The 12,406-nt window shown below is 41.6% G+C and overlaps 5 protein-coding genes across 5 annotated transcripts; 3 read left to right on the top strand and 2 right to left on the bottom strand.

Moving 5' to 3' along the window:
* Positions 1 to 1,165: 1,165 nt before the first annotated feature.
* EAE97_006583 (uncharacterized protein) lies at positions 1,166 to 3,237 on the bottom strand (the record flags this gene model as incomplete). Its single annotated transcript, XM_038877096.1, has 6 exons — positions 1,166 to 1,648; positions 1,698 to 1,971; positions 2,020 to 2,076; positions 2,122 to 2,343; positions 2,398 to 2,603; positions 2,649 to 3,237. The coding sequence occupies 6 exons, from the start codon at positions 3,235 to 3,237 to the stop codon at positions 1,449 to 1,451; spliced, it is 1,548 nt and encodes a 515-aa protein (XP_038732028.1). The 3' UTR covers positions 1,166 to 1,448.
* A 780-nt stretch (positions 3,238 to 4,017) lies between these two features.
* Positions 4,018 to 4,835, top strand: EAE97_006582 (uncharacterized protein; the record flags this gene model as incomplete). Its single annotated transcript, XM_038877095.1, has 2 exons — positions 4,018 to 4,390; positions 4,456 to 4,835. The coding sequence occupies 2 exons, from the start codon at positions 4,018 to 4,020 to the stop codon at positions 4,833 to 4,835; spliced, it is 753 nt and encodes a 250-aa protein (XP_038732027.1).
* A 140-nt stretch (positions 4,836 to 4,975) lies between these two features.
* On the bottom strand, positions 4,976 to 6,043 carry EAE97_006581 (uncharacterized protein; the record flags this gene model as incomplete). Its single annotated transcript, XM_038877094.1, has 1 exon — positions 4,976 to 6,043. One exon carries the CDS (start codon positions 6,041 to 6,043, stop codon positions 4,976 to 4,978), a length of 1,068 nt encoding a protein of 355 aa, XP_038732026.1.
* A 496-nt stretch (positions 6,044 to 6,539) lies between these two features.
* EAE97_006580 (uncharacterized protein) lies at positions 6,540 to 8,694 on the top strand. The gene is made up of 3 exons (XM_038877093.1): positions 6,540 to 7,287; positions 7,348 to 7,431; positions 7,481 to 8,694. Exons 1-3 carry the CDS (start codon positions 6,759 to 6,761, stop codon positions 8,269 to 8,271), a joined length of 1,404 nt encoding a protein of 467 aa, XP_038732025.1. The 5' UTR covers positions 6,540 to 6,758; the 3' UTR covers positions 8,272 to 8,694.
* Positions 8,695 to 10,364: 1,670 nt separating this feature from the next.
* Positions 10,365 to 11,630, top strand: EAE97_006579 (uncharacterized protein; the record flags this gene model as incomplete). The annotated part of the gene is made up of 1 exon (XM_038877092.1): positions 10,365 to 11,630. One exon carries the CDS (start codon positions 10,365 to 10,367, stop codon positions 11,628 to 11,630), a length of 1,266 nt encoding a protein of 421 aa, XP_038732024.1.
* Positions 11,631 to 12,406: the final 776 nt, after the last annotated feature.

Genomic DNA, 12,406 nt, shown 5'->3' with positions numbered 1-12,406 from the left:
ATTTATGATTCATCAATGACCATTTCCCCAACTCAATTTTCCTAGCCTCACATGTGCATATGTACTCCACCAAACAGCGCGACATGTAACATATCATTGATCAATGGAAAGACCCAAATCTCACTGGGTAGCGCAAAAGATTGAATCTGCCAAACAGATTGATACACCAAAACCCTCAATGTGACTCGAGACTTACGACGTGTTCAATCGCAGCGCAATACGAAGCACACCTATCTTACAATGGTGTTCTCCAATTGCGCAAAATCCAATGCTCCAATGGGTGAATGTGCGAGTTGGGCTTCTATTCGGGATTGGATTGGTTATCAAAAATAACTGACCTGGATCTTTATCGTTCCCTATCTCTCTCTCTCTCTCCCAATTGCTCTTGGGTATCTCAAACACTTAACAGATTGATTTATGAAGTTTGAGTAAAGGAAAGTAAGTATCAGAAAATGATGTGCAATGCTAAAATAAGAACTGATCAATGCAAGTTGGTGAGAATTCAGGGACCAGCGAGGGAGATTGAAGGCATTGAGCTTGTTGACTTCTAGAAGAGCGCAGTTAAATTTTAGAGGGGACTTGCCCCTGCGGCCGATTTACATGGACCCACCATATTTAATCACGTATCTAACGAAATTAACCCGTATTGGACAGACAACGTTATGAAAAGAAGAAAAAATGTACTTAATAACTTATTGGAATTCACTGAGAAGATATGAGAATTCATTCGATCATCATTATAAAGGAAAAGGAAATCAGAGACATATAAGTACATTTTTGACATGTGTTAGGTTTGATAACCGTATCGCTTGTTGCTAAAGAACCAGATCAACGCCAACCGTTTGAGATCATGTCGTGAAACATTACTGCCCTCGAGTCATCTGCATTATCTCTTTTATGTCACCGCAAAAAGGAAATATCCAGATGGAATAAATACTCAGTAGATAGGGGGTGTCTTGGAAAGCCTCACATCAAAGCTTTTTTTTATCTTCACCGACATCAGTTTGCATATTATTGGCAGAGTGCTTGGAACCCCTGAGAGATTGAGCAAAATAATAATTTGTATTTACAGATAAGTTCCCCTTTTCCTATATGTCGTTGTTCGGTACCAGAGAACTCCTTCGGACATCGAAGTCATACTAGCCTTTCGCACCTAAAAATATATATGCCAATATGTATCCCATCCATTTGTTCCATTGTAGCTCCACGTCTTGCAAGCTCCATCAAATGCAAAGCCCCTTCAAAAATAGTTACTGTTTGATAAATAACGATATTTGTTACCCATTTCTTCCATGTGTTAGCTGGCCACATAATAGTCGTAAAGTTGTGAATTGAAAGGTCATGATGACCCTCCGATGAGAATTGATAATTTTGTCGTTAAGGGATGACTGGAGGTTCGTTTGAGTTAGTCGGTAAAGATGTCGAGAAGTCACACAAACCTTCCGACTCTACTTCATCTCGCTCAAGTGGATTCCATTACTTGAATTGATATCATTGTGCAATGTAGTAGAAGCCTTGAAGATTATTTGTGCTTCCTCTTGTAGTACTTTGTCTCGTGCCAGTTGTGTTAACGCTCTTGGTCTTTGAATCCGTGGAATCCAGTTTTCGATTTGGCGTAACTGTATCGTGGTTTCTGCTATTGCCCAACCTATTCCTATCAGTATCATTTTGTATAAAGTTGGAAGGTAAAAACAAACCCCCGACGAAGAGACCCAGGTTACGAATCAAAGATGGCGGAAGACCATGACTACCAAAGAAGAGAGTAATCGGGGGCAAGAGTATCCGAAGAGCATTATTAACAAATGGCTCACCCATACTCATAATACTGTTCCATGAATTCGCGGCCTCAACCGCTTTCCCAAGACTTTCTCGAATACCAGTTGCTGTAAAGCTGGCTTGTTCAAGGCTTTCCGAGTGATCCTGGATCAAGGTGGTCATATTCACGACGACATTGCTCAGTGTCTCGAACCTCTGTAGAAGTCAATTCTGTCTTGTGTGTCATGGGGTGAGAACCCTTACCTGGTCCAAATTGTCTTGTCTATCACTCATGGATGTGATAACAGGAATCAAGAGATCCTACATATAATCAGTCATGTCATCTGAATGATCCTTGTGACTTACAATCGCGTAAGTCAGTCTCTCGAATGATGATTCTGCGTTTTCTGCCAATGCGTTGATGTTTTCCAATTTTGATTTTGCAGTTCCAGACGTGGCCACAAGAGCCTGTTCTTGTGCAGCGGCCATCTCGGCATTGCTTTGTAGAACAGTATCGACGACATTCTTCATCACTCGTTGAATATCGCCAGTGCTACCAAGTATTGATCGAAGCGCACTTGCAACATCCTACATACATGAGTCAATTTTGTAGCATATAATACAGATGAGTGGTGAACTTACCAACGCCTCTGATGAGATGACCTCAAATGCTCCTTCAACCTTGGTCTTGAGTGCTTCAGCCTGCGTCATGACTCCTTCAAAGTGAGAATCTGCTGCTCTTGCATGATTGGCCATATTTTGCTTGAGATCATGAAGGTCATTCTCAAGGTCTGCCGCAAATTGACTCATGATCGCCACAAGCTTTTTTTGTAGAAGAATAGATTGATCTGGAGATAATTAGGCAGGCTCTTGTGGACTGACCGGCGACATACCTTTGTCAATGTCAGATCGAGCAGCTTGACAAATTAAAAGACAATTGTCCCGATAACTAGTCCAACTCAACCAATGGGAAGGATCTTTACCGAGTCCCTTCAAGCACGCTCCAACTTCATTTTGTGATACTTGTAATTTCCCTTCTGCTTCTTGCGAAGCACGTAACAAAGATGGAAGTCGGAAAGGCTCGCAAGCGTCAGGAACGACCATACTACTACGTTCCATATCACAAATAGCGAGACTTGCAGCAAGGCTCTCCACGTAGTGCCTCTGAACACGCCCACTATATAAATCGTATTCTTTTTGATTGATGTCTTCCAAACCTTCACAATTGCTCATTAAAAGGTGTGCAGCTACTCGATGGCAAATCGGTTCTTCCTCCAGCCTCTTCAACTCAAGCATCGCACTAGAGTACAGTTCGTTGTTGCGAGATCGTGCGTTTACCAGCTCCGACCTAGTATCCTGGTGCTGATTTTTTCCAATTTGTCGCTGGCCAGGAGTGGAATCGTCGATAATTTTGGACTTCCATCCGAAAGCAGATACTGATACTAACCATATTCCAAGGAAAAGGGGCTTGAAAAGTAGCATCTTGAAACTTTGGTCGTGCTTTGGCAGTCTTTGGGTTTTCAAAGTTGAAGGCGAGCAGTAAATTTGAGTCGAGTCTCAGAAGCAAGGTAAAGATCAGAAGACGATGGATTGGAGAACTTTCTCAAGGTTCCAGGGTTTGCACTTTGTAGCTTGAGAAAGCTGCAGATAATCAATAAGGAAGAGATAATAGATGTAGAATAGGTTGAAGTCTTAAGGAAGAAAGAAGTCACTGGCGTTGAAAAGGGTTGTTATTGCTAAAGATTTGAAGATAGAAAAGTTGAAGAATTGAAGAGAAAGGGCGAGGACAGAAGAGATCAAGAAAACTGAATTAGAAGACGCTATCTTCTTGGTCGAGACAGAAACAAGACATAGACAGATCTAGAGGGAGTGAATTGTATGAAATTAAAAAGAGGGTGAATTAAGGAGGGGATTTTTCTTCCTTCCTAAAGTGACATGTAATTGTGATGCATTTGAAGACGTTCGATTACCTCGATACTTTTCACCTTTGGATATCAAAGATAATTTTTTGTACAAGAATCAATAGTCATAACTTTGAGGAGAAGCCTATCCATTATATTCAATCGAATTCGAATCTGGAAATTTGGACCAATTTTCATCACTCCAATTTCTACGCGTTTTCATCTGGCGTCTGAGCCTGGAGAATATCACCCAAGTCCGCGAGATCACGTGTCAGATGAAATACCCGCTAACCACATTTAATCCGACCTCAAATTCTATCGACGGCGACCCTAGCAACAAGACAGCAGCAACCCACCCACCATGTTGTCCACCGCTCGATCTAAAGGCCTAAGTCAGGTCCTCACATCCACTCCCTCCGTATCAATCCCTTCATTTCTCCTCCCCGCATTCCCAATCGCCTCGCGATCCTTTTCCGCATCAACATGTCGAAACTCTCACATTGGAAGCGCAGTATTATCTATTCCTCCAGAAGTAACCTTTAAAGTTATACCACCGCCTCCGCCGGCGAGAGGCTCTGCGGTCGCCGGAAGACCGCTTGTCAAAATTGAGGGGCCATTGGGAAAAATGTCCATGTCAATCGAGCCATTTATTAAAATCGAACATGATGAGAATACACGGAAAGCGATTGTCAGAGTGGAGGATAGAGAAGTTAAAAACCAAAGAGCGATGTGGGGTAAGCATTTCCCCTCTGTGTCCAATCTATGTTCTGTGTCGCAGTTTGCTAACCAGTCCCTGTAGGAACCACCCGCGCCTACCTCCAAAATCATATACTCGGTGTCTCTGAAGGCCACAATGCTATTCTCCGCCTTGTTGGTGTTGGATACCGTGCCACGGTCGAGCCCGCCTCTAATGTTACCACCAAAACTCCCGAATTCGAAGGGCAAAAATTTGTCGTCCTGAAAGTAGGATATTCTCATCCCATCGAATTACCCGTTCCAAGATTCGTGAAAGCGAGTACACCACAGCCTACACGTATATTGCTAGAAGGACCAGAGAAGGAAGTTGTATTGCTCTTTGCGGCGCAAATCAGAAAGTGGAGAGTTCCAGAACCATATAAAGGAAAGGGCATCTTTGTTAATGGGGAAGAGATCAAGTTGAAGAATAAGAAGATCAAGTAGGGGTTGAATATCAAGAACGTTAGTAAGGAGATAATATCACTTCTAGATCTCATAGATGTATTTGTGACAATGATGTACAAGCGTGTAGAAAGTATCATCGCTGTCATTCATGACGAATATAAATAAAAAATATGTAAAATTTATTTCTTGGCCCCCAAAACTTCCTTAACTACTTCTAGAACATGGTCGTGGATGGCCGCTGGAGCGGCAACAACACCCTTGTTTTCAGCCAAAGTTCTTCCTCTACTGAAATCCAATCTACGTCCAACGGAATCAGTAACTTGTCCACCTGCCTCTCTCACGATTAGGTCTCCAGCAGCATGATCCCAGATCTTTTCTTGGTAAGTTGCGCTAACTGGAAGTCTGAGGTAGATATCTCCAGCACCTCTAGCAATTGAACCATATTTAGCTTGAGAATCCATACGAACACTGGCTTTGGTGACACCCAATTTAGTAGCAATAGCATGTTGATCGCCGTGAGAAGAGTGACCGGCTTCAACACTCTCACAGAAAGTAGCTTGAGTTAAGTCCGTAACTGGCTTCATCTGAATAGATTGGCCTTTTGCTAATGCTCCAGTACCCAATGGTCGACTGGTAGCACCTTGGCCCAATACGGCTGAGAATAAAACACCTTTCCCCTCGTCATCTGATGCATCCTTACCAGCATCAGCTGATAATGGAGCGGAGTCATCGACTGGAAGGTTAGGACATCCAAGAACACCGACCTTGACATCTCCGTCAACCATCAATGCTAAGCAAACGGCATATTGACCACCTCTCAAAAATCCCTTTGTTCCATCAATAGGATCCAACGCCCAGATTCTTCCTTTCGCTCCACCAGCACTGTTTCCAGCATCGATAGCATCCAACATGGCATCCACACTTTCCACGGGACCACCTAAAACCTTCTCAGCCTCAGAGTCTGAAAGCTTCGAAGCTTCGACCAATTCCCAAATTTGATCTCTCAAATTAGAATTCTCTCTCAAATCACTGGCTTCCTCTTCTCCCACGACCTCGTCATCAGGGAAGTTCTTCTTGATAGCTTGGATAATTAAAGCTTGGGCTCCAAAATCTCCAATTGTCACAGGTGATTTGTCGTCCTTGGATAATGTTCCTTTGGATTTTTCATGAAAGACCTGCTTGGTCAAGATAGCTGCTCTTTGAACGGCCAATTGAGCCACCTCTAATTCTTTGCTGTAGTTAGACATTTTGGAAGTCGAAGCTGTAGAAAGCGGTTTGATGTGTGTAGGAGAGAAGTGATGAGATATAAGAGTAACCCGGGACCAAAATCTATTTGTAATGAAAGCCAGTATGACAATCAGGAGAGATGTGAATAGGATTCTTTTTGGTGAGCAGTAATTGGAAGAGAGATTATTTTTGATTGAAATCTTTGACATGAATTTATTGTAGGTAGATTTGTAACATGTAAAAAGAGATCTGGAGCGAATCGAGGGGTATTTCAAACTCTTTGTTGTCGTCCCAATTTTCTTGGTGGGGGTTTCCAAAGACTGGGTAGTTTATTAAGTAGAGTACGTACCGGCACGTACGATGTACCATACCAGGTACTACGCAAGCTCGAGGCAAGCCATCAAGCAGAAAACCTGAAGCTACTGCGGGCGGCACGGGCCTTTGGGTCTTCCTATCATAAACCATAAACTTGATTCATTATTGCAGGGGGGAGGTTGTATAGGTTGCTTCACAGCTCATCTAGTCATTTATTACTTTTTGTACAAAGTACCTACTTATTAGTACCAAGTACGAGTAAACAGCAACCAAATAACCGCCCGTAAATACATAAAAAAGGAAAACCTTCAGATTATCATTCATCACATCCATCACATCCATCACTTTTCTCATCAACATCAATCTGAAATTACGGCACCACGAGAGTGTCACTCATCAGTGTCACTATCTCAGCCGAAAATGAATACAACCAAAAGAAAATTCAACGCCCTCCTTAATGGCTTGGGAAGCAAAAAGTCGGATTCCTCCTTATCAGCACACGAAGTCAACAAAATTCCCGAGAAACCTCAAAATGATACAGATTCCAATATGAAGAAACCACGAATTTCTTATTCTTCTTCAAACGCGACTCGATTATCTTCTTTAACTCGCGCATCATCTGTCGCCCCATCCGAATTTGATAGCGCCCGTCAGAGATTGGCACCCGTTCATAAACTCTCTGCCACTCCCGTCTCGCCCGCAGAGCCTCCCAAATGGACCCCATATGATCGCGGGGAATTTCTCAAAAGATTAAAGTCTTTCTCGAATTTAACGGATTGGACGCCAAAACCAGCAAAAGTTAATGAAGTGGAATGGGCCAAGAGAGGATGGGTTTGCCAGAAGAAGGAGAGAGTTCGATGTTGTTTCTGCAATGTAGAGATTCTGGTTAAGCTAAACAAGAAAGAAGAAGACGGGAAGGAGAAGGAAGTTTATATCGCGGAAAACATTGGTAGGGGATTTCTCTTTCCGTCGCAGATTCTCGGTGATCTAGCGCTAACTAACTCAGTAGAAAATGCGCTGGTCGATAAATATGTTGAACTTATTGTCGCGTCTCATGACGAGAGTTGTCCATGGAGACAGAGAGGGTGCGATGGTATGTTAAATGGCCTCTTTTCACGCGCTCAGTGCTAATTCTGCTCTAGATGTCATATTTAAGCTACCCCTCAATAAACCTGCAGTTACCATACAAAGCCTTCGCGAACGTTACGATGAACTCCAACAAAGAATCGACCACCTACCATACCTATCTAATATGTCACCTCCTGAAGGTCTTGATATTGATCGCGTTACAAGCTATCTCCCCCAAGAATTTCTCCAATCGTCTTCTGGATCAGGGCAAATAAGTTCTCCGGACAATATCAATAAAGTGGCTTTAATGATGTCTCTTTGTGGCTGGCAAGGTCACAAGCATGATCGTCTAGGTCAACAACTCGAATCTGTCTCATGTCAAACATGTTACCGAATTCTTGGTCTCTGGATGTTCAAAAGTAGATCTATTTCTGCTACAGGTGTAGAAACCGAGCCAGCTATTGTCCCTGGTCTCGATCCTATCGCCCAACATCGCGAATATTGTCCTTGGCGCAACCCAGTATCACAAAATGGACTTGCCGCTACGCAGAATCAAAAACTAAGAGCGCTTGCGGGATGGGAAGTTGTGCTCCGAGTGTTGAAGAGTGAGCATGGATTGAGAGTTGGCAGAGAAAAGAATGAAAAGGGTTCAAGGAAAAGTTATATTGCACCAGCAACGAGCGAGAGTATCGATGAAAATGGTAATGATTTGGCACCTGATTTCGCAGATGAAGAGGATGCAAAGAGTATTAGGGATGCAAAGGATAAGGATTTAATGACGAGATTGAGAAGGGTCAAGACATTTATTGCATTGAAGAAGCGACCCAGTGGAGACGTCAAAACCAAGAGGTTTAGTGCTACTTGATGGCGGGCATAGAAGGTATTTTGCCCAAGGCAGAAAGTGGAGAAGTAGATTAACGATGTACGATCACGAGTAGGAGAGCTTATGGGTATTGTTTTCATCGCGTTGGCGCTGTAGTGGAGTTCATTTCCTTCATGCTTGCATCTAGCTCAGGTCAACAGGTGTAAGGGGGTACTGGTATAGCTGCACAGGCTCATTTATTGAAAGATTGACAATGATCCTCTGTTGGAAAGTGCAGCGGTATGGTATTTTTTTCGTTATTGGGTTTTTTGGGCGGAAGGATTGTAGTATATGGGAATATTTGCTTTAACATTGAGATAGGGTATCTGGGACACGTGCAGTATAATATAATATGTGCAAGATTGGGCGTCGGGTTGCCTATCAACGTGATGTGAGATTATAATGTTCGTGCTGTATATTCTGAGCTTGATAGATAGGTACTGATACTCTCCCCTTTGGCTTCGTAATATGTCTCGCCTCGTGAATATATCCATTCTTACCCCTATCCTTCCCCCCTCCCCCGTGCGCGAAAGATATCAAGGTCGCCTGCCTACCTTGCGCCATGAATCAAATCCAACAAAGTCTATTTCTCTTCACATATTCATTCTTTCATAATATAATCCATTGCTTAACATCAGAAACTATCTTTTCATTGTTCAATCTATGTATAATGAATCTTACAACACTTCCTAAGATATACAAATTGTAATACCCCAAAAAAAACAAAACAAAAAAAACAGAAATTTCTACATCTATCTTTGCAATATCCTGTTAGTTCATACACACGCTTCACTGGTGTGCTCTTCTACATAGTAGTAGTAGCTTATTCACAAATGCATCTTGAAAATTACTAGAGTTTTCATTGTGCGTAAAGGTTTCTGGTCGTGTCTTTGCGGGAATGTAGCGTAGCATATCCAGTGAGAAATGTTTAATAGACAGATTAATGAGATATCGTAATATTATAGATTTGCTGACTTCTAATACTTGTCTTTGTATTTGTATGATTAGAAAGGGCAGTAAAATCTTGTTATATATAAGGATATCGGTTTTGGAGTTTTTTTTTAAGAATATGTAATTATAGATATTCTTATATAGAGGTTCGGCTTAATCCCAATCAGGCTATTCCGTAATATTTTTTGAATTTCGATTAAAGCTCTCTAAATTTACGAGTATATATATCTATTATGTGATCGCTAATCCTAACGATTTTGTTAGTCTAATAAGGATATATTTAACTTAGGGACCAAGAAATATAACGATATTCTTATAAAGAGGTTATCCTTATAGCGAGGGTTTGCTATGTAACTCCGGCGTCAAGTACCTACGCTATATCGGACTTAAGGGACCAATAGAAACCATTGCTTCCCTCGATTCCATCATATTGAATGAGGATTTAAAACAAATCATCAATTGAATGGTTCATTTATATTGAAATCTTATTGCTTTCAGTATAAATATTGCTGGTATGTGCCTCTTTCAAGTTCTAGAGTGCTTCCCCACAACAGCTTAATCCCTATCAAGACAGGAAGGAGTTGCATATTGTCTGACCGCATGAGTATTGAGAAGCGATTTGCTGTTGATTGATCGCGGATATGGAGGTATCGGTATTTATAGCCGCTGATTTTGCTATGGCGGGGATTAGAAAGCTCCGTCGCGGACTTGTTTTGTGGTGTAGGATTGTTTTACGTATATAACATGTCATCCATACTACTTATTGGAGCTCACTTACTTCCAATTCACATACCATTATCAACTTTTCAAATACTTCAATTTTGTCTTTTCAATTGATTTATCGGATTCTGGAATGGCTCTATGACATCACTACTTATAGGTGTAATACGGCTTATTATATTCATATCTTGATACCACGTCGTCGTGTATTTGCTATTGATCGCACATTTAAGAGCTTGGGGGGAATGACTATATATCAGTCATTGTTCTAGACTCTGAATAGCACGTAACGACTACGTACCTACTACATCATCTTACAGTACAGTCAGTGTACATTCAACTTTAAGATTCCTCAGGCCCAGACTCAGTCCCGCACTACCCACTTATAATATATATCAACACTCCCTTCTCCACCCTCTCCGAAAATGTCCACCGAACTCAGCACCTCGACCCGGAAACCCCACATCCTTATTTCGGGCGCCAGCATCGCCGGTCCAGTTCTCGCCTACTGGCTCAACCGCGCCTCCATAGCAACCACCATTATCGAACGATCTCCCTCTCTTCGTTCCGCCGGTCAAGGAATTGATATTCGGGGCCCCGCTCGTACAGTCATATCACGCATGGGGCTCGAATCCACTATTCGCTCCAAAGTAACCCATGAAGTTGGTCTTCAATTTGTTGACAAAAACGGTACTCCCAAAGCTACTTTTCCCGTGGATGCAAATGGAAATTCCTTCACGAGTGATATTGAGATCGTTCGGGGAGATTTGGCCGAGATTTTTTATAATAGTACAAAAGAGACGTGTGAGTATATTTGGGATGATCATGTTACGAAACTTGAAGAGGTGAATGAGGGAGTCCTTGTTACTTTCGCAAAAGGTAAACAGAGAATTTTCGATTTGGTTGTGGGAGCAGATGGAATGCGTTCGAAGACTAGACGTCTTGTCATTCCCCTTCCAAATGATGGTTTGAAATCATTGTATCAATACTCGTCATATTTTACCATTCCCAAACAATCTCACGATGATGCATGGGGTAAGTGGTATAATTCTTCTCGTGGGCGTATGATATTGCTACGGCCGGATAATATACATGAGAGTTCTACTACACGAGTATATCTCAGTATTACCGATCCCAACAAAACATGCAAGTTAGTCAAATATCTCGAAATGTCACCCGAAGAACAAAAACGTGCGTGGAGAGAAGAAATGTCTGATATGGGATGGGAGATTGAGAGAATTTTGGATGGAATGAATCAAGCACCCGATTACTATATGCAAGAAATCGCCCAAGTAAATCCTCCTCAGTTTTACAAAGGGAGAGTTGCCCTCGTGGGAGATGCAGGATATTGTCCCTCGCCCATCTCAGGAATGGGCACCAGTTCGGCTATTCTAGGTGCGTATTATCTTGCAGGAGAACTAGGAGCTTGTAAGGGAAATTGGGAAGAAGGATTGCGAAAATATGAAGAGAAGATGAGACCGTTTGTGGAAGGGGTACAGAAACTTCCTCCTGGGGCTCCTGGGTTATTGAATCCGCAGACGGAATGGGGGATTGCGATTCTGTATCGAGCTCTGGGTTTTGTGTCTTGGACGGGGGTGGCGGGGTGGTTGGGAGGGATCTTTGCAAAGGGAGACGAAAGTTTGGTGGAGTATGAGTGGAGTGGTGAGGAAGGTAAAAGTTCTCTGGGATAGTTTGGTTGTGTTTGTTGTATGTATTAGTAGAGATCATTTGGAAATAGTATATCATAGCGAAAATGGGAAATCTCTGCTTTTTATATTATCCTTTCTAAACTCCTTCTGACTTCTAAATTCTTGTTGTATGCTTAAAATCATTATTCATATCTATTCCCTCATTTTTTTGTATTCATCTAGAGTATTCTTAGCTTCAACATCATAATCAAGATGAACACTATACTCAGCTTGAACTTTCAAATATCTATATCTCTCTAGACGGAATCCTATCTCAATCTTAATCATAAACTCACACTAAGGGATATTTATTAATCAAACTTAGTTCATTTATTATTATTTTAGTCATTTTTAATTTCGGTTTCTGTTAGACATACTACTCGTTTGAATTATGTTTGTAGTATTCATTTAGAACTCTATTCTTCTTGAGTTGTAGTCTCGAGCTCGATTTCGAACGTATTCTAATATTAATCTATAAATCTAATCCTCTGATGTCTAGCTCTAATTATCATAGCCTGATAACTTAACTCGGAACAAGCTTTCCTTTGGTTATTTCGGACTCGCTTTGAAAACGGATAGCGCTAGATGAAGTATCCAATAGCTCGACCTATAGACTAATGATTGAGAACTTTGAATTATTTAATCCTTTTTGTATATTCAAATTGTCTTAAAGACTGAGACGACTTTGATGATCAAATAGATTTGACATTCTGAACTTTTCAAATCGATAGTTATTATTAGAATCTAAAGAGTAGCTGTAGATAGAGTATCTTAAAAAA

Source organism: Botrytis byssoidea (genome assembly GCF_014898295.1).
Source record: "Botrytis byssoidea strain MUCL 94 chromosome Unknown BBYS_012, whole genome shotgun sequence".
Taxonomy (NCBI): Eukaryota; Fungi; Ascomycota; class Leotiomycetes; order Helotiales; family Sclerotiniaceae; genus Botrytis; species Botrytis byssoidea.
The sequence above is the reverse complement of the archived record's forward strand: the minus strand, read 5'-3'. Positions and strand labels throughout refer to the sequence as shown.